The sequence below is a fragment of the Acomys russatus genome, chromosome 32, assembly GCF_903995435.1.
Source record: "Acomys russatus chromosome 32, mAcoRus1.1, whole genome shotgun sequence".
NCBI classification, from domain to species: Eukaryota; Metazoa; Chordata; class Mammalia; order Rodentia; family Muridae; genus Acomys; species Acomys russatus.
In genome coordinates, this window is record NC_067168.1 from 29,811,521 (window position 1) to 29,836,457 (window position 24,937).

Here is a 24,937-nt window from a genome sequence, read left to right on the forward strand (position 1 = left end):
ATTCTCATTTGTTTTTGTTGTTTTTTTTTCATCAAGAGAAGTTAAGACGCGGGGCCCTTCAGGTGGACTCACCAGCAGATACCCAGATAAGCTAAGCACAGTCGAGCAGAGTCCAGCGTTCCCAGGGCCAAACCAAACAGAACGCTGATCCCTCTGTTGTCCCCACAGCGTGTGCCGTTGTTTGATGTCCCTACCCTCCATGGAAAGAGAGGGCCCAAGTCCACTTTCTTCCTCAGCCTGTCCAAGTTAAGCCTCTGACCTATACAAATTCCAAGGCTTACAAGCCATTTGTGTCAATTGTTTTGTTTTGTTTTGTTTTGCTTTGTTTCTACAATTGAATGGCCTTATCTTTTTAGTTGTCAGGAATGTAAGTCATGGATAAATTTTTTTTAATGGTTTTTCCAGACAGGGTTTCTCTGTGTGAAGCCTTGCCTGTCCTGGACTCTCATTGTAGACCAGTCTGGCCTCAAACTCAGAGATCTGCTTGCCTCTGCCTCCCAAGTGCTGGGATTAAAGGCATGTGCCACAACCACCCCAGCCATGGATAAATCTTTATGCACTATATAATTTTTGTGCATATTTAATTTAACAAGACATACCAGCCTCTCAGGTTAGCACCTACATAAACTCAATTAACAAGCCTCCATTGCCGTTCTTCTCCTCAGTGAGGAAGGAAGTGACCGAGTCATAGACCAGCAACAGATGAATAAAGAAAATAAAGGATAGACACACACACACACACACACACACACACACACACACACACACAAAAGGGTTTTTTTTGTTGTTGTTGTTTGTTTGTTTGTTGTTTTTTGTTTTCCGAACCAGAGTTTCTCTGTGTGGCCTTGGCTCTCCTAGACTCACTTTGTAGACCAAGCTGGCCTCGAACTCACAGCGATCCGCTTGCCTCTGCCTTCCGAGTGCAGGGATTAAAGGCGTGTGCCACCACGCCTGGCTCACAGAATGAATTTTGATAAAGAAGAAAGAAATCATGATACTTGCAGGAAATTTGGTGCAACTGCAAAGTGTGACGCATAATGAGACAAACAAGGCTCAGAGCTGTAAATGCTGTAAGTTTCCTCTCAAGCGTGGAATCTATCAGAAAAAAAAGATGGTGACACAAAAGTAGAAGCGATCAGAGAAAAGAAGTCTGGAGAAGAGGAAATAAGGTGAGAGGGTGACAGGTGGTGGGTAAAAATCATAGTTTATTATATATGTGTGAAAATATTACCATAAAACCTCTGTCCCACATAACTAATGTGCACAAATAAAAAATTTTAAAAATCAGAAAATCAGATTATAAGAAAGGTAAGCATAAAGCAAAACATAAGACAGAAAAAAAAAATCATAGGATGTAAAGAAAGAATAGTGACAATTTATGTAACCTGGTAGTACAGAGTAAAATTAAAACAACTTTGGCTGGACTGATCAAGGAGACAGAAATAGCATCATTTGTGTCAAGACTGGATACTATGCAGTCTATAGCCACTAAGAACATAACAAATTAGTTTGATGAACTTTACGGCAAAACTCAACAACTTACCTGAAATAGAGAAGTTACTTGGAAAAAAAAAAGTTTGTTACCACTAGACTTTTGCCTTTAGTTGCACAAGCATGCCTGTGTGTAGTGTGTATGATGTGTGTGTGTGTGTGTGTGTGTGTGTGGTGTGGTGTGTGGTGTGTGTGGTGTGTGTCTGTGTATGTGAGAGCATGTATGTGCAGGTGCATGCCAAGGCCAGAAGAGGGCACTGGATCCCCCAGAGCTGGAGTGACACGCATTGCCTATGAGTGAGCTGGGATTGACAGCTCAGTCTCCCTTCAGCTTGACTGCTGCTCTGTCTCTCCAACACCACTGATTCTTTCTTACCTTACACATTTTGCCCCCGCTGCTATAGTCGCCGTTTCCTTTAAATCCTCAGATGTGTTTAAACAACCCTCTCTGGACTCATCTGGAGATCAGCACAAGACCCTTACCTAAAGCCCAGCTGGTGAAGGTGCCTGCTGCTGGACAACTAGCCTCTAAAGCTGTGAGATAAACAGATTCTTTTATTTAAAAAACTTATTTGTATTATGCTTTTTACATTTTATATGTTTTTATTATGTTTACATAATAAAACTCAAACTCGAAGCCTCTTTAATTAATATAATGACATACATGTGTGTGAATAAATACAGAGCTGAGTCCATTTAGTTTTGCTCGTAGGTACGTGTTTAGGGCTGATCGCTGGTATTGGACAGCCACTTACGGCACACGTCTCTCTGGAAGAGCAATTCTCCTTCTGTCCGCCGCCATTAATAACCAACAGCTCTTCACCTAGAAGTAGAGTCCCAGGAGATTTCCACTGTTGATGTTAACGTGTCATCTGGTGTTGGCTTTGCTCAGGTCCTGCCTAGGCAGCCATACATGTTGAAATTTCACGAGCACAGCTTTCCCTGTCGGATATAGAAGATACATATGGAAGATACAGTCTCGGAGATACAGTACCGGCTGGCCCTCTGGCTCTTCCGATCCTTTGCCCCCTCTTCAAGGTTCCCGAGCCTCCCGTGTAGGGTCGCACTGTGAGTGCATCAATTGGGGACATCAATTGGGGATGGGCTCCCCAAAGGCGCTTGTTCTTCTCATGTTGACCAGTTGTGGCTCCTTGTAATGGTCTCTATCCGCAGCAAAAAGAAACTTCTACGATGAGGAGTAGGAGCTACATGTGGGTACACAGAGACTTAGACTGTAGTTAGGAACTATGCTGGTCTGGTAAAGCGACTGTAGTAGATTTGCCTCTACGATCCGTGGTGACCTCACTAGCCTTGTGTAATCGGCTAGATTTCCAGCACCGGGTATGGACTCCCTCCTTTCTTTATTAGAAACAGGTGGATTGCTGTGAGTTCGAGGCCAGCCTGGTCTACAAAGCAAGCCCAGGACAGCTAAGAATACACAGAGAAACTCTGTTTCAAAAAACCAAATTAAAAAAAAAAAAAAAGAGAGAAGCTGGAGCAATGGCTCATCAGGAACAGCTCTTGTAAAGAACCCAACTCTGGTTCCCAGCATCCACTAGCCCTCCATTCCAGGTCCAGAATTTCTGTGTCTTCTCCTAACCTCTGTGGGCACTGCACTCACATGTGCAAACCCACACCCAGTCACACACACGGCACAGGCTTTTTAAACTTTTAAAAATTAAATCTTTGAAAAAATTGATTGTTTGAACTCCCTCATCTCTGTGGTCCTTAAATGTGATTTTTCCCCCCCTGGTTGACTTTGCTCCTGATTCTGTAGCAGTTTGGCGCTTCTTTGCATATCAGAGGATGTCTTTAAGGTGCAACTATGTGAGTTGCACTGGGGAGTGTTTAGATCTCATTGCTGTCCTCTCACGGGTGTTAGAGTTTGTGTCGGAGGAGGGTAGTTAAGATGCCTCCAGACCAGTGGGATCCTCTGAGGCTAGCACCAGCTCCAGTGGCCATTTTAAATGCTTATTTGTTAATGTATGTGTATGTGTGTGTACATAGATGGTCACCACATGTGTGCAGGGACCTGCAGAGGCTAGAGGGTGTTGGATCCCCTGGAACTGGAATGACAGGTGGTTGTAAGCTGCCTGAATTTGGTTCTGGGAACTGTGAACCCAAGTCCTGGGCAAGAGCAGCAAGCACTCTTAACTGCGGAGCCATCTGCCTAGTCCAATCTGTGGCCATTTTACTCCGACACCTAAGGCACACCCTGTAGTGAGAGCCTCTCTGTTGAGCGAGGCCTCTTCGCTCTGCTTGCTAGGAACACACATGATCAATGGACTCATGAACTCAGGGAACTGTTTGGTGCTTAAGCCTCCCTCAGTTGCTCTCTTCCTGGCCTCATGGGGTTTGATTTCAGTCTTCACTGGGACAGGTACATCAAGGACACTGGAATGTAGATCCTGGAGACTTTCCCTGAAAAATCCCGTCCTTTCTGGCACTCCATTCCAGTCACGTTGACCTCAGATTTTTATCTGTTTCTAGAAACTTCTGACTGGCAGAAGGCCAGGTCACCGCCTCTTCTCCCTGTTCCCCTTCCTCCATGCATGCCGGCCCCTCACTCTTATTATTCAATGTCCACAAAGAGCTGTTTCATGCTTTACTTTTTTTCCTTGTTTTGAGTTGTTTGTGGGAGGAGGGTACATCCTGCCCTGGCCACTTTTTCACTCACTTGCATAAATCTGACTTTTAACAACATATTACCTTGGCTCCAATTCTGCCCATGCTAAGAGGCTGTCACAAGCTGGCATTGTGATAATAACCAGCAACACTGAAATCTCTGATAAGGAACTCATTACACACCTTCTGAAAGTGGACTGCACAAGCACTAAGATACAATGTTTGAGGTAATTTTAGTATTTTCAGAAACCATTAGCTAAGATTTTGATTGCTTTTGACACTAATTTTAAATGTCAGAGCATAATCTGCTTTTATGGATGCACATGTGTGTGTGGGTGCTTGTACACACACACACACATGCATGAAGAGGCTGGACGTGAATGTCACGTGTCATCTTCTGTTGTTCTCCACGTTACTTTTTGAGACAGCGTCTCTCATTGAAACAAAAGCTCACTGATTCAACTAGCCTGGCCAGCCAGTGGCTCCCAGAGATCCTCCTGTGTAATAGTATGGCTTTTCTATGCCCGCCCTGGCAGTGAAAAACGACAGAGACCTTTGTATTTATTAAAAGTTTCAGGCACTATAGCTAGGCAGATACTCAGATTTTTGGTTTTTTTTTTTGTTTTTGTTTTTGTTTTTGGTTTTTAGAGACAATGTTTTTCTGTGTAGCCTTGGCTGAGCTAGACTCACATTGTAGACCAGGCTGGCCTCGGACTCACAGAGATCCACCTGCCTCTGCCTCCCAGAGTGCTGGGGTTACAGGCGTGTGCGACTATGCCCGGCTTAGTAGAGTTCTTTTAAAAGTACATTATTTTTATTTTTAACATCTGTGTGTGTTATGCATGTGCACTCCCATGTGTGAGCATATGGAGGCTACAGTTTGATCCTAGGTGTCTTTTTCTATCACTCTTCCCTTTATTTTTTGAGATGGGGGCGTCTCTTGATGAACCTGAGGCTCACTGTTTCAGCTAGGCCAAGTTACCAGCAACCCCCTGGATTCCACCTGTCTCCGCTCCCGGTGTTGAAGCTAGGGGTACACACAGCCACGGTCAGTTTCCACAGAAATACTGGGTCCTAACTCAGGTTCTTATGCTTTCAAAGGACGTGCTAACCCACTGGGCCATTTCCCCAAGGCTGTTTTTTCTTACACTTATTTGTGTGTGTGTGCACTTGGTGGCACATTCATGCTACTATGTCCATGTGAAGGTCAGAGGACAACTTGTGGAAGTCCGTTCTTTTTCTTCCACAGTGTAGGTCCCAGGGCTCAAACCCAGGCTAGTGCGTTTACTCACTGAGCCATAGCACCAGCTCGTAAGCTATAATATTAGTGGATACTAAACTCAGAGGCACAATTTTAATATACAAAAGTCTTATCCCCTACTCTCACCCCCAAATCTGAAAACATTCAGTGATGTTTCGTGGGAAGTTTTTTTTACTCATTTTATTTTATTTTATTTGGTCAATTATGGCACTGAGTTCTCAAGATGTCAGCACAAGGCCTCATGGAGACAGCTGGGCCTCCTGTCCCTGTCTTACCCCAGCTGAATGGGGTTTAATGTCTATGAAACGTGCAGGCATCCAGCAGTCCTGTGAAGCAAAACACAAGAGAAAATATCAGGCCCTGCCAGTGCTTGCCACTCTCCTCTCTGCTCCCAACTCCCTGTGATCTTAAAAGCAAACTTCTTGACTCTGCTCCCAACTCCCTGTGATCTTAAAAGCAAACTTCTTGAAAGTATCTTGGGAACACCTTGTCTTTTAGAAGTAAGCCGTGGTTAATGGAGGTGGTTTAAGACCCTCATAGACACCCTCGGTTCTGCGATGTCTATCCGTAGGCAGTTGTACTGCCCTTCCTCCTTACTTTTGTTATCTTTAGCATGCAATGTAATGCTACAAAAAGTCAGGCATATTCCCAATAGTCCTATTATCTCAGCCTTAATTTTATTTCCTCATTTTCTTTCTTTCTGAGACAGCCATGCCATCTAAAATAGGCATACCAAGACTCTTATAGGGCTAGCCGTGCTATGTTTGTTTTTATTAAGGTTTGTGCCTTTTGCATAAAACCATCAGAAGTCAGCCCTTCACAGGTGGAATATACAGCTTGTGTTGTTTCTCAAGCTCCAACTAGACCAGCAAAAATGGGAAAACACACACAGGAGAAGAGCTTCCTTTCCCAAGTGGCTTCAGACTCTGCTACACTTCTTGTCTCCTGCAGACAATGTAGCGCTGCACAGACTGTATCTTTCGCTGTTGTCTAGTTGCATTGACTCAATGGTAGCTCTGACTCTTTCAAGGCAAGGAGACAGTTTCCACTTCTCCACGCTCCCATCTGCATCCACTGAGAACTTGCCACACCTGAGTTCTTACTATAAACACAGGGACGCTGAACCTCCCGTCATTTCTCCTTGGTGGTCGGTTCTACTTACCAGAGGACAAGCACTGCCTAAAGTTGTCCATCAAGGCAAGATACTGTGGCCCTAGGTAGGTTTTATATGTTGTTTTGTTCTGAAGGTTAGACAAGCACTCTGTGTCATCGCTGAACAGCAGGTCCTTAGCGGGGGAGGGGGAGTCAAACAGCTGGAACATCATATACTCAAATCCATTTCTTCCATAGAGCTCCTGGGTCGGGACAGAGAGTCAGTCACTGAGGGTGCTGGGAGGCATAGAGGTGCCTACTCGGGAACCCCAGGACACCTCAACAGTTTAGGATAAATGCTGTAGTACCAGAAAGCATGGTCTGTGGTTTAGAATCCTGGCTTTATCTTTTCCTTGCTAGGTGAACTTAGGAGAGAATTCTTCACCGGGCTCAGTCAACCTGGTTGCTCATTTGTAAATAGAGACAGTCACATCACACTGTGCAGTGACTTATGTAAAGAAATGTAAATAGAGAGGGGAATATGTCACTATTTAGGCAGCCAGTGCCAGGTGTTTCCCCAGCTGTCTGGATCATCTTCCCATGTCCTCTGCCACCTGGAGCTCTTTCTTGCTGCTTTTCTGCTTCTACTCTCTGAATTCCAACGAGTTCCACACCTGCTTTCTACTTCTCTTCCTTAGTTAATTTCCATAGTTGCCAACACGGCAGCTTGTCTTATGTGACATGTCCACAGTAAGACTCACTTATCTTAATGGTTTTCTTAGGTGGGAGGGTTATATCTGTTTGTTTGTTTTTGGTTTTGTTTTTGTTTTTTTCAAGACAGGGTCTCTCTGTGTAGCCTTGGCTGTCCTGAGCTCACTTGGTAGACCAGGCTGGCCTCGAACTCACAGTGCTCCGCCTGCCTCTGCCTCCCGAGTGCTGGGATTAAAGTCGTGCACCTCCATGCCCAGCTGTGAAGATTATTTTTGATTGTCAGTGTTACCCACGTGGAAAGAGGGCTTTTCAGTCAATTAAAGCCTCTGTTGGATTGGCCTGTGGGCATGTCTATGGGGCATTTTCTTTTTCTTTTTAAAAAATATTTTATTAATTTATTCATATTACATCTCAATTGTTATCCCGTCCCTTATATCCTCCCATTCCTCCCTCCCTCCCGCTTTCCCCCTACTCCCCTCCAGGGCATTTTCTTAATAGTTGATATAGGGGGGCCCAGCCCACCATGGGTGGTACCATCCCTCTGCAGATAGGCTGGGACTATACAAGAAAGGTAGCTAAATGTGAGCCTGGAGCGAGACAGTAAGTGGTGTTCCTCCATGGTCTCTGCTTTAGTTCCTGCCTCCAGTTTCCTATCTTGAGCTCTCACGCGGCTCCCCCAATAATAGACTATAACCTATAAGCCAAATAAACCCTTTCTGTGGCTAAGTTTCTTTTGCTTAGTGTTTTAGCAAAGCAAAGAGAAGAAAACTGGAACACCAGGCCACCATTTAAAAAAAAAACACGGATATGAAAGTGATATATGATAAAACATGGGTTTCTTCTTTGAGGAACCTCCAGAAATGGGGTGTCTATTGCAATAGGCAGAGGGTATTATAGGTTTTCCTTCAGATCATTAGGGTAGGCATCTGCTACGCCATAAGATCAGCTACTGTTGCTTTCCAGTAAGGTCATAGACTTCCTAGATGGTTGGCTCCTTAACTTTCAGGAAGCCCAGATGGCACCCAGCCAACTTATCCAGGTTAAAGTGACAAATTCAGATGGACCTATTCTCCTTTCCTACACTTAGGCACTGGGCCAACAACTCCCTTACTTATTGCACCAGATGAAGAGAGAAGGGATTGACTCTTTTGGAGAACTGAGCAGTTCCAAAAGATCCACTGTGTTTATTCAATGCTGTGAACCTTAGGGTGCAGAACAAGTGGGCACCAGGACTGGGATGCCCAGGTCCCTCTGAGCATGAGCTAAACTGGGTGCACGGGCACATGGGAGTCAGTGTAGCTCAGGGAACTGGGTGCTGAGACACAGACGTAGGTACTTGTGTCCATACCTGTTGGTTGATGATTATTCTGCGAACGAAGTCAGCCTTATCTTTCCTGGAGAACACAGCGTGGTTTGGCACTCTGGCCAGGTGGCAGTTCTGAGCTTCGGTCACAGGCTTCCTGGTACCATCGAGGCACAACAGCTCAAAGTCTTCGAGTTTCAGACCCTTAGCCCAAACCTCGGGGTTCTTTCCTAGGGAGAGAATGACGGATCAGCCACAGCTTAGAGCACTAGTCCAGGTGCCCTCACAGGGAATGACACTGGCCACCAGTGCCTGGCAATGCCACGCTACAGAGAAATAAAATGAATAGAAGAGAGAAATTCACAAACTCATAACCTTCTTCTTTAGTTCTCCATTAGTCCCGTTGAGGTAAATATTTCTTTTTTTGTTTGTTTGTTTGTTTCTTTGAGGCAGGGTTTCTCTATGTAATCTTGGCTGACTTGGAACTTTCTCTGTGGACCAGGCTGGCCTCAAACTCACAGAGATTCGCCTACCTCTGCATCTACCTCCTGAGTGCTTGGATTAAAGGCATATACCACTATGCCCATCTCAAGGCAAACATTTCTTAAAGTAGTCCCAAGGGGTTGCTGGAGAGATGACTCAGCAGTTTAGAGCACTAGCTGCTCTTCCAGAGGACCCGAGTTCAATTTCAGGCACCTACACGGCAGCTCACCGCTGTCCGTAACTCCAGCTTCAGGAGTTCTGACACCTTCACACCAATGCTCATCAAATAAAAATAATAAATAAGTAAGGCAGTGCCAGGGTATTAACAAGCCTGAACAGGGAGACATCAGCATGAGCCCCTGGCTTTGCTGGCCTGGAATGCCACTCATCATCCAGGCTGAGCAGTGTTATTCAGCAAGATAGTGCATGAAGGATGTGCGTGTGTGTTTGTGTGTGTGTGTGTGCATGTGTGTGTGTGTATGTGTGTGTGTGTGTGTGTGTGAAGCATGACTCAGACAGGACTTGCCCAGAGTCACACAACTAAAGACAAACTCAAAATCAGAGATCTGGAATTGGGGGTAGGAGGCAGAGCCATGTTTTATGTGACTTACCCAATGTGTTCTTCTTAGTAGTCATGGTGGCAAATCACAAGGCTTGACAAAAGGCTCCTATAGACCACTATACTAGTAAGTTAGGAGGCTTAGGCAGGAGGACTACAAGTTCAAGATTAGCCTGGAATATGCAGCAAGACATTTTTTTAAAACTTAAAAAAATAATGCCTGGGGCCAGTGAGATAGCTCGGTGGAGGGGAGTGGGGCAAAAAGTCAATTGCTGCCAAGTCTAAGGCCCTGAATTCAATCTTTGAGGCCTACATAGCAGAGGGAGAGAACTGACTCCAGGAAGTTGTTCTCTGACCTTGGAACAAACACATAACAAGTAAATGTAGATTTAAACAAGTAAATGGGTTAGAGAGATGGCTCAGAGGTTAAGGACCAGAGAACCTGGGTTTGAGTCACAGTACCGACATGGTAGCTCACAACTGTCCGCAACTCCAACTCAGGGGATCTGATGCTCTCTTTTGTCCTCTACAGGCAACAGGCATGCATGTGGTATAGAAACATAAATATGTCTATGACATACATATGCAGGTAAAACATACATATAAAATTTAAAAGCAATCAACCAATAAACAAATAAAATGTTGGGGCTGTAGTTCACTGGTATAGCATTTGCCTAGCATGCTCAAGACCCTCAGTTAAATTCTCCAGAACTGAATTAAAAAAAAAAAATCAAAATTACAGTTCTGAGAGTATTAAGCAAAAAGGAAAAATTCAATAAATTAGAGTATGTTAAAATTAAGCTTGTTGCTAGGCAGTGGTGGTGCACACTTTTAATCTCAGCACTTGGGAGGCATAGGCAGATGAATCTCTAAACTTGAGGCCAACCTGATCTACAGAGTGAGTTCCAAGACAGCCAAGGCTACACAGAGAAACCCTGTCTCCAAAACAAAACAAACAACAAACAAAACAACAACAACATTAAACTGTGCACTTGGGGGCTGGATAGATGGCTAAGGGGTCAAGAGCACACTGCTTTTCCAAGGACCCAAGGCCAGTTCCTAGAACTCACGTCAGGCAGCTCCAGGTCTGGGGTTCCTAATGCCCTCTGTCTCTTTGGTTTCTTGCACACGTGTGGTGCACATAAACTCACAAAAGCACACACATATAAACAAACAAGTAAATAAATGTTAAGAGGGGAAAAATGCAAGCCACAGAAACAGACAAGATATGTTTCAAAATGGGTAGCTGTCAAGAAAAACTTTAATTTGCAAGCAGCAAAAGAATGTCTTGTCTGGCCTCAGTGAAAGAAGTTGTGCTTAGTCCTGGTGCGACTGGATGTGCCAGGGTGAGTTGGTGAGGCCAGGGGTGTGTGTGTGTGTGTGTGTGTGTGTGAGTGTATGTGTGTGAGTGTGTGTGTGTGTGTGTGTGAGTGTGTGTGTGTGTGTGTGTGTGTGCTCCCCTTGTCTGAGGAGAAAGAGAAGGGGAAAGGGAGGAAGAGAGGGGTGGGACTGGGAGAAGAGGAGGGAAGGGATGCATCGGGATATAAAGTGAATAAATAAATAATTTTTTAAAAATAAAAATTTTAAAAGGTCATGATGGCATCTAACACATATGCTGTTTTAAAAAATCAAAACATGGGTTAAAAAAAAAAAGAATTCATGTCAATCAGGGAGTCAGGCATGCTCACATAGCCCATGGCATCTGTGTTCTGTCAGCTGGCGTCAAGGCCAGGGTGATAATTGGCACCATAAAGTCTGAACAGATTGGAACCCTACTAGAAATTCTAGGATCCCAGTCACTGGAGTCTGCTAGGTTTAGTTATTTAACTTCCACAGTTGCCTCTTGGGGAGCCACTGTGCAAGGGAGACGCAGATTTTCCAAGGAAGGGAAAGCGCAGTGCGGGCACCTACCATCAGTGTTTTGGAGAACTACGGGGTGCTTCAAGAAGGCCACGTCCCCCTTCTCAACCAGACACCTGCATAACAAGGGCCAGGTCATCAAAGAAAACCAACAGGAGTGAGAGGGAGCCACCAAGGGGGAATCACACCCCTTCCTGGGCCCCCAGCACCCGCACACCTGCAGGGCCCCCGGGTGTTAGAGCTTAGAGGAGGAAGGCTATGGAAAGACAGAACTGCTTATTGAGTGGCACTTATGGAAAGCACCATTCAGGTCCTCTTTAAAAAGTCTCACCTCTTTCCCCAGATGGGCTGCTTGTGTTCTCCCACTAACAGAGAGATCTAAGGGGCAGCGCTCTGCTTAGACCCATGGGACCCGCGTGGTGTAGTATCTATCACACCACGAGACACTGCAGGCAGTGTGGAGTTCCATCGCACTCAAATGTCGGCTCAGTACTGACAATAGCGAACGTGCTTCCCCGGACACAGCTCATCGTTAATCCCATGGGAAAATGTGTGCCTGTGGTGACATCTGTAGCCCAGCATTTGAGAGGCTGAGACCGAAGAACCACACATTTAAGGCCAGTTTGGGCTACACAGTGAGGTTCTGTCTTCATTAAACAAATAAATACATAAATACATAAGTAAATAAATGGCTCACCCATCAAACTTGACAATCTGACATTGATCTCTAGAGCCCGCCTGGTGGAAAGGGAGAACCAGCTGCCTCAAGTTGTCTTCTGACCTCCACATCTGCACTATTGTGCATGAGTCTCCCTTACCCTCCCCCCATACAAATAGACAGACAGACGAATGAATAGATAGATAGATAGATAGATAGATAGATAGATAGAAGATGATAGATAGATAGATAGATAGATAGATAGATAGAAATATTGGAGCATATGTATACACTCACAAATACAAAAATTAATAAGTAAATAAAAATGTCTTGAAAAAGTATTGAAGTTGGGCCAAGCCTAACACCAATATGCCTTTATGATATAAAAAAAAAATTAAGCTAGTTTAGCTTAGATTGAACTTTATCAGATATTGTCACTAATGCATGACTGATAAGAGAGGCAAAAGTTTGGAGGGCAGGATGAAGTCACCTGGCATGTATGGAGACAGGAGAGTCTTCTAGACCAACACATGCTGCCTACACAGCTTCTACTCATTGAGGACACACACATGTACCCCAATCTGAACATGTCCTTCATGGACCATCATACTTAAAACTCAGTCTGCCTGCTCAGCCATGTCCACAGGTTGAATAGACATGTCCATCACATGCTGACCCAGCAGCTCACAATGCAGACCATGCCTTCTCCGCACTTCAGCCCACAAACCCTTATCGCTGACCTTACTACTGTGTGGTTTGTGCCATCCGTCCCCCCAACCTTGCTGACTCAGTTATGGATTGTTCTTGATTCAGATTCTCTCAAGATGATTTCTTCTTGCTATTTAGTTCTCAGCTCTCCTGCTCACTAAGGTCTTCCCAGTGAACCTTTTCTAGAACTGCTCCCCGCCCTGGCCACTGCCACATCACCCCCTGCTGTGTTAGGATCTTGAACATCTTCCAAAGGCACATGACTTTTAAAGGTTTGGTTCTGAGCCGGGCGTGGTGGTGCACGCCTTTAATCCCAGCACTCAGGAGGCAATGCAGGTGGATCTTGTTTAGTTCAAGGCCAGCCTGGTCTACAAAGAGAGTTCCAGGACAGCCATGGCTATTACACAGAAAATCCCTGTCTTGAAAAACCAAGAAGAAGAGGAGGAGGAGGAGGAGAAGGAAAAAGAAGAAGAGGAGGAGAAAGAGGAAGAAGAGGAAGAGGAAGAAGAAGAGGAAGAGTGGGAGGAGGAGGAAGAAGAGTGGGAGGAGAAGAAGGAAGGATGCTTGTGAGAAATCATGTCTTTGAAAGGGATGGCTGGACCCCAGTGGCATTGGTTCTTCTAGATCATGAGCTAGAACCTCTAAGACCATGAGCCAAAATGAACCTTTCTCCTGAGAAGCTGATTGTCTCAGATGTTTTGTTCTGAGGATGGAAAACTCTGTAACACATGCCTCCCCTTGGTCCCTCTACAATATATACAGTTGAGAAGAATCTTGCTTAGTTGGTGTTTACTGTCCTGCTCTTCCACTGGGTGGACAGGACCATGTATATTGGTGCTGGCTGTAATGCCTCTGCCCAGAACAGCACTTGGCACTCAGGGCTCTGTATGTATGTCTTCTTTTGCCTGGATGGATGGAAGAGCCTAGAAGATCTATTGTAAAAGATACGCATGAACTGAGTGTAGGAAGCAAGTGTTTGGGTTTCTGCTGTGATTGATGGCTGAGGTTTAACAGAGCCCATGCCTTATCAACAGTCACATAGATGAAAAGAGGGAAAGTAGATGCTGTCCTGCCGATCTTGCCCTGTCAGGGTCCCTGAAGTACCTTCAGGAAGCTGGGCTGAGGGACCACTCTCTAGAGAACTTGGCTGAATATCAGCCTGCAGAACCACTGGGATTGCAGTAACTGTTCACCAGTTCCAGCTCCACACACAGATAGTGGGATGATAAAAGGGTGAGGAGATGAGGGGGTCAATGCAGTGAAAGAAATAGGCAGACACTAACCTGAGAGCTCCGCTGGAGCCATAATATCCCTCGTGGCTGTTGGCAGCACACATGTGGGCTGGGCTGTTACCACCGGCACACAGAGCACAGAGGCGGGAGTCAGGGTTAGACCCTGGGGCACAGCTGTGACTGAAGAACACATCTGCAAAGAAAGACAGCCAGAGTCAGCTCTTCCTGTGGTTGCAGGAAAGCCTCAGGGTTTGTCCCTAAGACTGCCTGTAACACAAGCAGCAGCTGGTTATTTGGCAACATTATTAAGGGGCTGAGGAGATGGCTCAGTCAGCAGAGTACCTGCCATGCAAGCAAGAAGACCAGAGTTCAGATTCCCCAGCACCGATATAAAAGCTGGATGCAGTGGCATAAGTCTGTAATTCCAGTGCTGAAGGGGGTGGAGACAGGTGGCTCCTGCAGCTCACTGGCATGCCAGCCTAGTCAAACTGGTGAGCTCCAGGTTCAGTGAGAGACACTGTCTCAAAAAATAAAATGAAGGCCTTTAATTCCAGGAGTCAGGAGGCAGAGGCAGTTGCATCTCTGTAAATTTTTAGTTTGGTCTAGATGGCGAATTCCAGGGCTAGATAGAGGGACCCTTACTCGAACAATAATGGTAAGATGGAGAAAGTCTTCACATCCTACTGAGACTCTAGGTAAGAGAAATATAGGAGATGGGGAAATAGAGAGACCCAGAAGGTCCTAGAAACCTACAAGAAGAACATCGTGATGGATGGATCGGGGCCCGCGGGTGGGCGGGGGGTGTCTGCTCAAATTATTGCACTAACCAAGGACAATCCAATAGTAAACATCGAACCCCTACTCTGATCTACCCAATGGACAGGACATTCTCCACAGTTATGTGGAGAGCAGGGACTGACTCTGACATGAACTCTGGTGCTCCATATTTGACCACCTCCCCTTGGTGGGAAGGCCTGGTGGCACTCAAAGAAAGAATAGGCAGGCTACCAAGATGAGACTTGATAGCCTATGACCATATAGTGGGGGAGGAGGTCCCCCTCAGTCATAGACCTAGGGGAGGGGAATAGGGTGAAAGTGGGAAGGAGAGACGAATGGGAGGATACAAGTGATGGGATAACAATTGAGTTGTAATCTGAATAAATTAATAAAAATAAAAAAAAAAGATGGACATCAATTGAAGAAGGCACCCAACATCTACCTCTAGCCTCCACACATATGCACACACATGCACCTGCACATACACATAGCCACACCCATGTGAACACATACATGCACTATGCCTACAAAACTAATTTTTAATAAAAGGAACAAGAACCTTATGGAATAAAAGGAAAGATGCCAGGCAGATACACAAAAGGACTGGCTGGAGATGGACCAGCCTGAGAGCTCACAGAAGTCTACCCCTGTCCCCATATAAGACAGGGATGCTGAGGGACTGATAGAAAGTTTAACCCTAATAGAGTGGAAATAGTGGGGTTTGACCTACACCTATGTTTTCCTGGTCTCTACTGTCTTGGTCCTTCCCTTACAAAGCTTCTCATTGTGACTTTGTGTTAGGAAAGAATAGAAAGCCATGGCTGACAAGCCTAGCACTGGGTTCCAGGGAACTACAGTGATGACACAGAGCATGCACCCTTCCCTCTGACTGGTACCCACCTATGGGTATCAGTCAAAACCCAAGTAACCACACCATGGGTCTGCACATATTCTCTTGTTCTGGGAAGGACAGTTATGATTTCATGAAGCTGGAGATACAGGGACCCTTCATAGAGCTGGGAGTCAAGACAAGAGATGAGGAGTGAGTAGGGGGTCCTCAAGGGAAAGAGAGAGAAGAGAAGCCTACAGACAGGGAACTGGCACCTGAAAAGGCCTGTGTGGGAGTGAGGTCCAGATGTAGCATAAAAAACTTAATGGAGGCCATTGGAATAGACCGTCAAGAGAAGAGAGTAGTGAGGGGCAAGGCCCAGACCCCAGGGGATATTACTGTGTAGCTAGTGTTCTCTACCCCTAGAGTAAGGGGATTATTGTTTTAAAACATTACCTGTATCATCAGTACTATCAGAATTATCCGTAGGCCCATCAAAAGCAAGTGGGTGAGGCTGGGTGTGGTGGCGCACACCTTTAATCCCAGCATTCAGGAGGCAGAGGCAGGTGGATCTCCATGAGTTTGAGGCCAGCCTGGTCTACAAAGTGAGTCCAGGACAGCCAAGGAAACCCTGTCTCTAAAAACAAAACAAACAAACAACAACAAAAATCCCAGTAAGTGGGTGTGGAGAAGGGGGAGGAGCTACATAGGGAGGGGTGTGGCTTACCTTTTTTCTGTCAAGCTCTTGAACCAAATACCCATTTAGGACATTCCTTTTCATCCATTGACTGAATCCCCCCCCCCCCCCCCGACCCCAACTCAGGAACAAGCCCAAGGAAGGCACCACATCACCTTCATAGCACACTTACCAAAGTTGCAAGACCCGGTTTGGTTGTATATTAAGCTCATGGGAACATTCCAGCCTGCCGAAGTGCCAACTGCCGTGTGGCAGGACTTCTTGCCTTGCAGAGAGTTCCAGGTGATGCCAACATCTGATTTCTTAACCACGGCCACAACATAATAACCTTGCAGTGGAGACACCAAGACACAAGCTCCTTACTGTTAGAAGAAGAGCAGACAGAAGTGGGATCTGACATGCCTCTTCCATGGAACATTTAATGGCATCTCAATGTGGATGAGAATGTAAACTTGGTAGTCTGTTCTGTTCCATCTCTTGGATGGTGTGTGAACACGTCATAGCCAATTGTACTGGCTGGTTTTGTGTCAACTTGACACAAGCTGGAGTCATCAGAGAGGAAGGAGCCTCAGTTGGAGAAATGCATCCATTAAGATCCAGCTGTAGGGCATTTTCTCAATTAGTGATTAATAGGGGGAGGGCCCAGCCTAGTGTGGGTGGTGCTATCCCTTGGACTGGTGGTCGTGGGTTCTATAAGAAAGCAGACTGAGCAAACCCTGATGAGCAAGCCAGTAAGCAGCATCTTCCATGGCCTCTGCATCAGCTCCTGCCTCCAGCTTCCAGCCCTGCTTGAGTTTCTGTCTTGACTTCCTTCGGTGATGAATAGCAATGTGGAAATATGAGCTGAATAAACCTTTTCCTCCCTGTCTTAGTTATGGTTTTATTGCTGCAACAAAAGACCACGACCAAAAAGCAAGTAGAGATAGTAGAGACACACAGAAAGATAAGAGAGAGAGACAGAGGCTTAGAGGGATGGTTTATGTTGGCTGTTGACTTGGCATGATCCAGAACAACCTTAGACATAAATCTCTGGGCATGTTCGTGAGGTGTGATCTCAATTGGGTTAATTGAGGTGGGAAAGTAGGTGCCATTCCCTGGGCCCCACAAAAAGGAGAACGCTGTCCAAGCCCTGACATTCATTTCTCACTGCTTCCTGAGATGCTGATGCAACAAGACCAGCCAGCCTCCTGCTCCTGCCGCCGTGCAGGGCTGTATCCCCTACAACTGTAAGCTAAGATAAACCCTTCCTCCCTTAGGATGCTTTTGCCGTAGCAACAAGGAAAATAACTCATACACTTGACTAAATGCAGGGACCTCTCCATCCGTGCTCAGACTGACCCTTCCCTATCACAACCAGCATGTGTCTGAACTACCACCCTTGTTGAACTACATTTGCATGTGACTGCAGCTCCAGGGAATTTCAACTTCTCTTGAAACAGGCATGTTGTTTCTGACCATAAATGATCGGACTGGAATACATGGCTGACGAAAACTTAGCCCTTGGTTTTGAGTATATGAAGACACAATTCAGAGAAGACGTCTTTGCCGTGAGTATAGAAAGTTAGGGAGCCTCAGGGTCTTGTCTCACAGGGAGATTAGGGTGGGATGCTGCAGGTGAACAGGGATTTGACAACACTAACTTTATGACACATGGCCTTGGGGCCTTGTGCTCAACAGGAACAAAGTCCACTGAGGCTTTGTGTGCTGTGCTGGGTCAAATCCTCAGCTCTATTGATCTAAGTAAGCCTCAAAGTTCAACCTAAGCTCCATGTCACAGTGCGTTTGTTTGTTTGTTTTGGATTTTTGAGACAGGATTTCTCTGTATAGCCCTGGCTGTCCCTGGAGCTCTCTCTGTAGACCACGCTGGCCTCAAACTCACAGAGATCTGCCTGCCTCTGCCTTCTGAGTGCTGGGCTTAAATGCGTGTGCCACCACTGCCCAGCTGTCACAGTGGATTTTTAAATCTTAGTGTTCATTAAACCCAAAACAGGCTTCCTGCTTCAGCCAGGGAGTGTTTGACCTGATAGGACTAGGAAGACCCCAAAGGTAGTTTATTTCCAACAGATTCCCAGATGATGCTGATGATGCTGGGTCCCTGGACTACACTCAGGGACCATGCTCCACCATGCTTTCAAGACTGGACCATCAAGAGAGATATAAACTCTTTCATCCATGGAGAGATGCCAGGCAGGAGAACTCATCTCCTGGGGGTGGCTTTGCTCTAGGACCAGGTTGACTCCCCTGTCAGTATGTTCTAGCTAACCACAGGGTGGTTCCCATTTTTCCTTGTTCTCCTTAGCAGCCCCTGGGAATCTCCTTCTCTCATGTGGCCTCACCTGATCCCAGAAGTGCCTGGATTGCTCATACCCCAGGGCTGCCCCACATGCAAGCATGGGTATGGTGCTCTGTCAGAAGGAGTTGGGGGGGGGGGAGTCCCCACTCATTTAAACTCTCTTCAAGCTCACTGACAGCCTCCTCTAGCTGTGTGCCTCTGGGAAGCCACCCAGTCCCTGGGCCTCAGTGTCCCCATCGACATACCATGAAGCAACAGCCCCCATTCTACAACGTTGCTGAGGAGAATAAACAGGAGTCATGCTAATAGAAGTCATTCAACTGTCAAGTGCCCTGCGGACATCAATTATTATGACTGCTTTAGGACAGCTTTGTATAGCAACAATGAACTCCAGCTTCTACTTTCAACTCTAATAAATTGACGTTTTTTAAAAAAAAGTTATGTGTCTATGTGTGTGCCTGCATGAGTCTATGTGTACCACACTCATGAAAGTATCGCTGGCAGAGGCCAGAAGAGGGCACCAAAGAGGGAACTGGAATTACAGGTGTTTGTGAGCCACCTGATATGGGTACTGGGCATCCTGGGTCCTCTGCAAGACCAATAATTATACTTCACTGCTAAGCCCCCAATTTTGTTTGTTTCCAAGGGTTCCTTTACCCTCTTCCCAAGGATAAGGTTCTGCTTTTGAACAGATGCACTGTTCGCTGACTCACCTTCCAAAGGTGCATTCACACACTTGGATCCCAGCCTCCCACTGCCATGTGTAGACACTGAAAAGAAAATAGAAACGTCAGTGGTCCATGTTAAACTCTCACATTGCTCTAGCCAAGCTGTGAGCTTCTGAGTTGCAATGGAGATCGAATGAGATGAGAAACGCTGGGTGGCTATCAACTGGCAGAGGTTCTGTAGCCTATTTCAGCTCTCCTTCCCCTGTCCTTTGCCATTAGAGCATTAGGTTCTATCCCATAATCTCAACACTCAACAGATACAAAATAAAGTAAGATGCCCACTGAAGGGGAGAAGAGAAACCGCTCGCTGTAGGTATTGGTGGAGATCCTTTTGATATGTCTGTCTGGATATGACTTCTTCCCCGAGCTAGCAGCAAGGCTAACCCAGGGGCTATCTGACAAGCACTGTGATGGCTCTACCCACTGCATGTCCTCCATAATAAGAGGTATGATTTTTGTAATCTTTCTGCTTGTGACTGTCTCAGCAGAGGCAAAGACACTGAAAAGACAGACAGTTGGTTCCCTCGCTTTGGCTGTCAGACTATTGAAAACGGTAGTCCCAACGAAATTGGTATTCCTCCAGGAATCTCATTCTGGGGAAGGCAAAGACTAAATTAAAGTACTACTGACTACTGACAACATGAGGAAGGCCTTGTTTGTGGGAACCCGGATCCAGGAGGAGGTAAAGGGGGTGGAGTCATGAACCGGGAAACTGACTCCAGAGACAAACATCGAGGTGCAGATCTATTTTTATTGTGCGGAAGCACACCTTTTTATACACCCTTTGGACCAATGGGGAGTCAATATAAGCTCTGGGGTAGCCAACCATCCCACTGTCACTATGGGTGGATGCCAGGCCTGCCAGCACCAGAGTGACTTCCATGAAGTGGGCTGGGGACGGGTAGGAAGCAGCCACTACCCTGTTTCAGACCCATTCTGATGCTCTACTAGTTTGCCAGAATCCTCTATTTTGTGTCACACAGAATGCCAGTGGACATGGCCACTCCTTGTACTATAGAGCGGTATGGAAGCCTCCCACATTGTCCACTGGGCCCCACTCTGGGGCCACAGCACCCACACTTGTCTCCTAGGGAGAGAGTCCACACAGTTCTGACATGTGTGAAGCTACTTTACAGAGGATACTAAAGCCAAAAAGCATGATGGGTGGATGGGTGAGACCACACCGTGACCAGGATTGCAATCCATGCATCTCTCTTGCCTTCTATTTAAACTTGAACCTTCATATTAGGATCCTATGGATGTAATTGGGGATTATGATGCCTCTAATTCATCATTTGACTATGCTGAATAAACTTCTCTCTCCCCCATTCCTTCTTCCCTCCCTCCCTCTGCCCCCTCCCCTTCCTCCCCTCCCTCTGCCTCCCCCTCCTCACCTCCCTCCCTCCCTCTCTCTCCCCTCCTCTCTCTCCCTCTCCCTCTCTTCTTCACTATTATGTGACCTTTTAGTTGGTGTATTGAGGGGAGTGCCTGAGCTTAGCTTGTCATGCTGCTGGGGCCCAGTCCTTGGTCCTAAAGTCTTTGGAAACATACCCAACACCCACACCAGTAGCTTGAATGTGGAGTAGAAGATTCTACTTCCAAAAGCCCTGAGCTGCAAAAATAGTTACTACCATCCTATCAGAAAATGACATTACTTCTTCACCTTCCTGTGCCCGTGGCCCAGGAGGAAACACAGAGGAGCCCCGCCCTCCACTCACGATAGTTCTCGCCCAGGATGGGCACCAGACCACAGTGGCCTGCGATGTAGGCGAATCCTCCATCCAGGCTCATGGCGTCTGCTTCTCCTTTCTAAAGTTAAGAAAGAAATCAGCGGTGAACTATGCAGCTATCTCCCATCTCACTGACCCTCAGAGTTTTCATCTTGTGAGCTTCCTGTCTCGTGCCTTTGTTTAGCCAGACCATGGCACTCCCAAGTCCTCTGCTGTGGGAATAGTGAATTTAGAAAACTAGAACTGAGCTGGGCAGTGGTGGCACACACCTTTAATCCCAGCACTCGGGAGGCAGAGGCAGGCGGATCGCTGTGAGTTCGAGGCCAGCCTGGTCTACAAAGTTAGCCCAGGATAGCCAAGGATACACAGAGAAACCCTGCCTTGAAAAATAAAAAAGAAAAGAAAAGAAAGAAAGAAACAAGGGCTTCACTCAGGCCATGTTCTCTGGATATTCCTGTGTCCTCCTGGGAGACAGTCCCCCCACCCCACTCCAGACATGCCCAGAGCACACTTTCTTTATGACCGTTGCTACTTAATTCAGCAAGCTACATGGCTAGACTCAGGAACTATATTTAATCTGCTTCATGGGAAATATTTTCTTTCAGTCACTGGGGTTTAAATCTGTTCCCCCAAAATCCCCATCAGCACCATACTCATAACAACACTGCAAGAAATGTTTCCAATAAATAATTAACTAACAAAATAACTAATAAACAGTGAGCAATTCATTCATAGTTAATTTGGTATGCTAATCAAGATTCTATATAGAGCAACTAATGTGCTCGTATAGCCATAAATAAGATCACTGAGATTAAAAACATAGCTTATGAAATGTAGCTCATACTTGTAATTCCAGCACTGGGAAAGCTGAGGCAGGAGAATTGCCACAAGGTTAAGGGTAGGCTGGGCAACAAAATGAGTGCCAGATCAGGCAGCAATATAGAATATCAGCATGGTGTGATTATGGAATTCAAATGCTGATTTATGTACCCCCCCAAATCTGGTTGCCGTCCTTGTTCTGAGAATCTCCTGTCTCAACGTTGTACAGACATCACTCCCCAATTGTCCCCGATATGCCAATAAAGCAGCTTACAGCCAACCACTGAACAGGGCACAGAATAGGGCCGGACTTCCTGCCAGCCAGGGGAGGAGGAGTTAGGAGAAGAAGTAAGGGATTCAGCCATGGGCAGAAGTCCAGGAGAGATGAACAGAGAGCAGCTGTGCAGAGAAAGCCTTAAAGTGCAACTATTTCAGGAATTTACACTGGGAGGAAGACAGATTAGCTTAGAGGGTTAAGAACAGAGTAATTACTGCTCAGCTGTTGTGCTGTAAAGTTTCATAAGCAAATAATATAATAGAGTCTTATTTATTTTGATGCTAGCCAGGGTAATAGAGAAATCGAGGAACAAATGCAATTTTTTAAGAATAACTTTAACAACAGAGTGAGACGACTTTGTATTAAACAGCAGCAACAACAATGCTCATTCATATGTATGCTTCACTTTTGACTCCTTGACTGCTCTAGAAATTGGAAAGCTAACCAGAGCAGGAAACCGATATCCTGACCCAGGCTCTTTCCCCAGTACTGTGCAGTGGCTGGGGATGGAGCTCAGTGAGAAGTGCAAGGCCTCAGTTTAATGCCCAGTACCAGAGAAACAAAACAAAACAAACAAACAAACCTCTCAAAAATAGAGTTAAAAAATAAAGGCTGGAGAGATGGCTCAGAGGTTAAGAGCACTGGCTGCTCTTCCAGAGGTCCTGAGTTCAATTCCCAGCAACCACATGGTGGCTTACAACCATCTGTAATGTGATCTGATGTCCTCTTCTGACAGGCAGGCATACATGCAGGTAGAGCACTGTATACATAATAAATAAATCTTAAAATAAATAAATGAATGACATATTGTGAACAAATATATTTAAACACTGGGCAGTGAATCACTTCCTATGCCTCATAAAGTCAGATAATACAGAAAGTGTGAGTTGATAAATTAACAAACCAAAGCAGAGAGAGGCTTATTTTTCTGATAGATGGTTTAATTCCTACAATATCCACTTTGCAACACAGCCTCCAGGATCTGGCTATTCCAAAGCACATATCCCTAAATACTGTGCTGTGTACGTTTTTAAATTCATAAAATGATGAAAAGTACCCAGTGGGCTTTTGGTGATGTTCAAGGGAGTTAATGAAAGTTTATGTGATATGTAGAAAGTAGCAGCAGAAGCATTAGCTACCAATTAATATTAGCAATGAACTCAGAAATACTGATAGTTATAGCTACACATTTTTTCAATTCCACATTTATAGTAGCAAAGTAATTATTAAATAACTCAAATACATATAAATTAGCTAGATAATTTGAGGTGGGAATATTCTGTGGGATATTGTGCAGGCTTTGTTTGTTTATTTGTTTGTTTGAGACAAGGTATCATGAAACCCAAGCTGGCCTCAATCTTACTGTGGAGCCAAAAAGAGCCTTCAATTGACCCTCTAGCTTCTGCCTCCCAAGTGCTGGACTACAGCTGTGTGCCACCAAGCCTGGATCTGCAGCTATTAAAAAGCACATTTTAACTGACATTTTCATTACCTAAGAAAGTTTACTTGCTGTACCCAAGACTTTAAATAACAAAAGTAGCTAACATTTATTAACAGAGTGCTCTATGCCAGGCAATATCTAGTGTACTCAAGTTGTAATTTTTACAACTGACAGGCTTAGGAAACTACAGAGCCAGAAAAACCTGAGGCCTATGGGTTAGCGCCAAAAGGTTTATCCAAAATCAGGAGGCCAGATGAGGAAGGGGGACTTTCCTACCGTGATGGCAGCAATGCAGTCCTCAGGGGTCCCCTCTGTGGCACATGCCAAAGCGCCACCACTCACAGCACTCCACTGGTCACATTTGGCTCTCTCTTCTTGGCCCACGGCACACCACGTCACCCTCTGGGAGTGTCCCAAACCTAGGATGCATAGAGATGATGCAAAGACCCAAAGAAAGCCCTAGACAGCTGCAGACATGATGCCTAACAGGACATCAGCGATGGCCACAGCTCCTTCCTGACTGTCATTGTACAGAAGTGGAGACTCAGGTTTTTATGAATAACAGTAAAGGCGGAATTATTCCTTCCCTCCTGATGTCAACTTCCCCAGAGAAGCTTCTCTGCTCTCCATTCCAGCTTCTCAGCTAGGCCTTCTGTAAGTTTTCTTTGCAGATCTTCCATCCAGGGAGCAGCCCGTGGCAGTCATGCGTTCTCCTCTGATGGTCTCATTGCTGCTGCTCACCGGTGTGTTAGCTCACATTTGACACCTGAACTGCTCTTCTGTCAATGCTCAGTGACTACTGCTTGACTAAATGGAGGGTGAAAACAGAGAAGAAGCAAAGAAAGGGGTGGTAGAGGCCGGTGGAGGGGGGTAGGGGCACTGCACTCAAAGTCTCTGCAAGGCCTTTCTGGCTCTGCTCCTGATTGTGGGCGTGGCTTAAGATAGACTGTCCTCCCTGTTGGACAGACCTGTCACTGGGTGAGTGGACTAACTCAGTTAACTCAAGAAGCCAGAACCACTGTTGCTTTAAGTCATCTATAATAGGAAGGTCCTCAAATCCCCTTTGTAGGGACTTGAAGGATAGTGGAGTCCTTGCTTAATGTATGTGAGGTTCTGAGTTCAAGTCCTAGCACTGCCACCTCCACCAATATACTGTTCTTGCCATTAAATAACGTAGACTTTTCTCCTGGCTTAGCAGGACATCTGCTCATTAGCCTGGTGTATTGAGTAGCTCTCACAGGCTTTGCAGGCCAATACAGTTAAAAGGTGGCACTTGCAGCCACCTGTGGCAGGATATTAGATCACACTGTGAACCCCGAGATTGTGCTGTTTACTGGAAAAACCTGTTTCTTGTTGTGGTGTG

At 45.8% G+C, this 24,937-nt stretch overlaps 1 protein-coding gene across 1 annotated transcript in view; it reads right to left on the reverse strand.

Moving 5' to 3' along the window:
* Window positions 1-5,542: 5,542 nt before the first annotated feature.
* LOC127184388 (inhibitor of carbonic anhydrase-like) overlaps window positions 5,543-24,937 on the reverse strand; it is a 36,268-nt gene continuing 16,873 nt past the window's right edge. The window contains exons 9-17 of the mRNA XM_051140759.1: window positions 23,851-23,993; window positions 21,026-21,116; window positions 19,293-19,349; window positions 16,459-16,614; window positions 14,035-14,176; window positions 11,437-11,501; window positions 8,529-8,713; window positions 6,540-6,732; window positions 5,543-5,703 (exon numbers count right to left, since the gene is read on the reverse strand). Of these exons, the coding sequence (XP_050996716.1) occupies window positions 5,669-5,703; window positions 6,540-6,732; window positions 8,529-8,713; window positions 11,437-11,501; window positions 14,035-14,176; window positions 16,459-16,614; window positions 19,293-19,349; window positions 21,026-21,116; window positions 23,851-23,993 (1,067 nt within the window). The 3' untranslated portion in view covers window positions 5,543-5,668. The remainder of the gene's footprint in view (window positions 5,704-6,539; window positions 6,733-8,528; window positions 8,714-11,436; window positions 11,502-14,034; window positions 14,177-16,458; window positions 16,615-19,292; window positions 19,350-21,025; window positions 21,117-23,850; window positions 23,994-24,937) is intronic.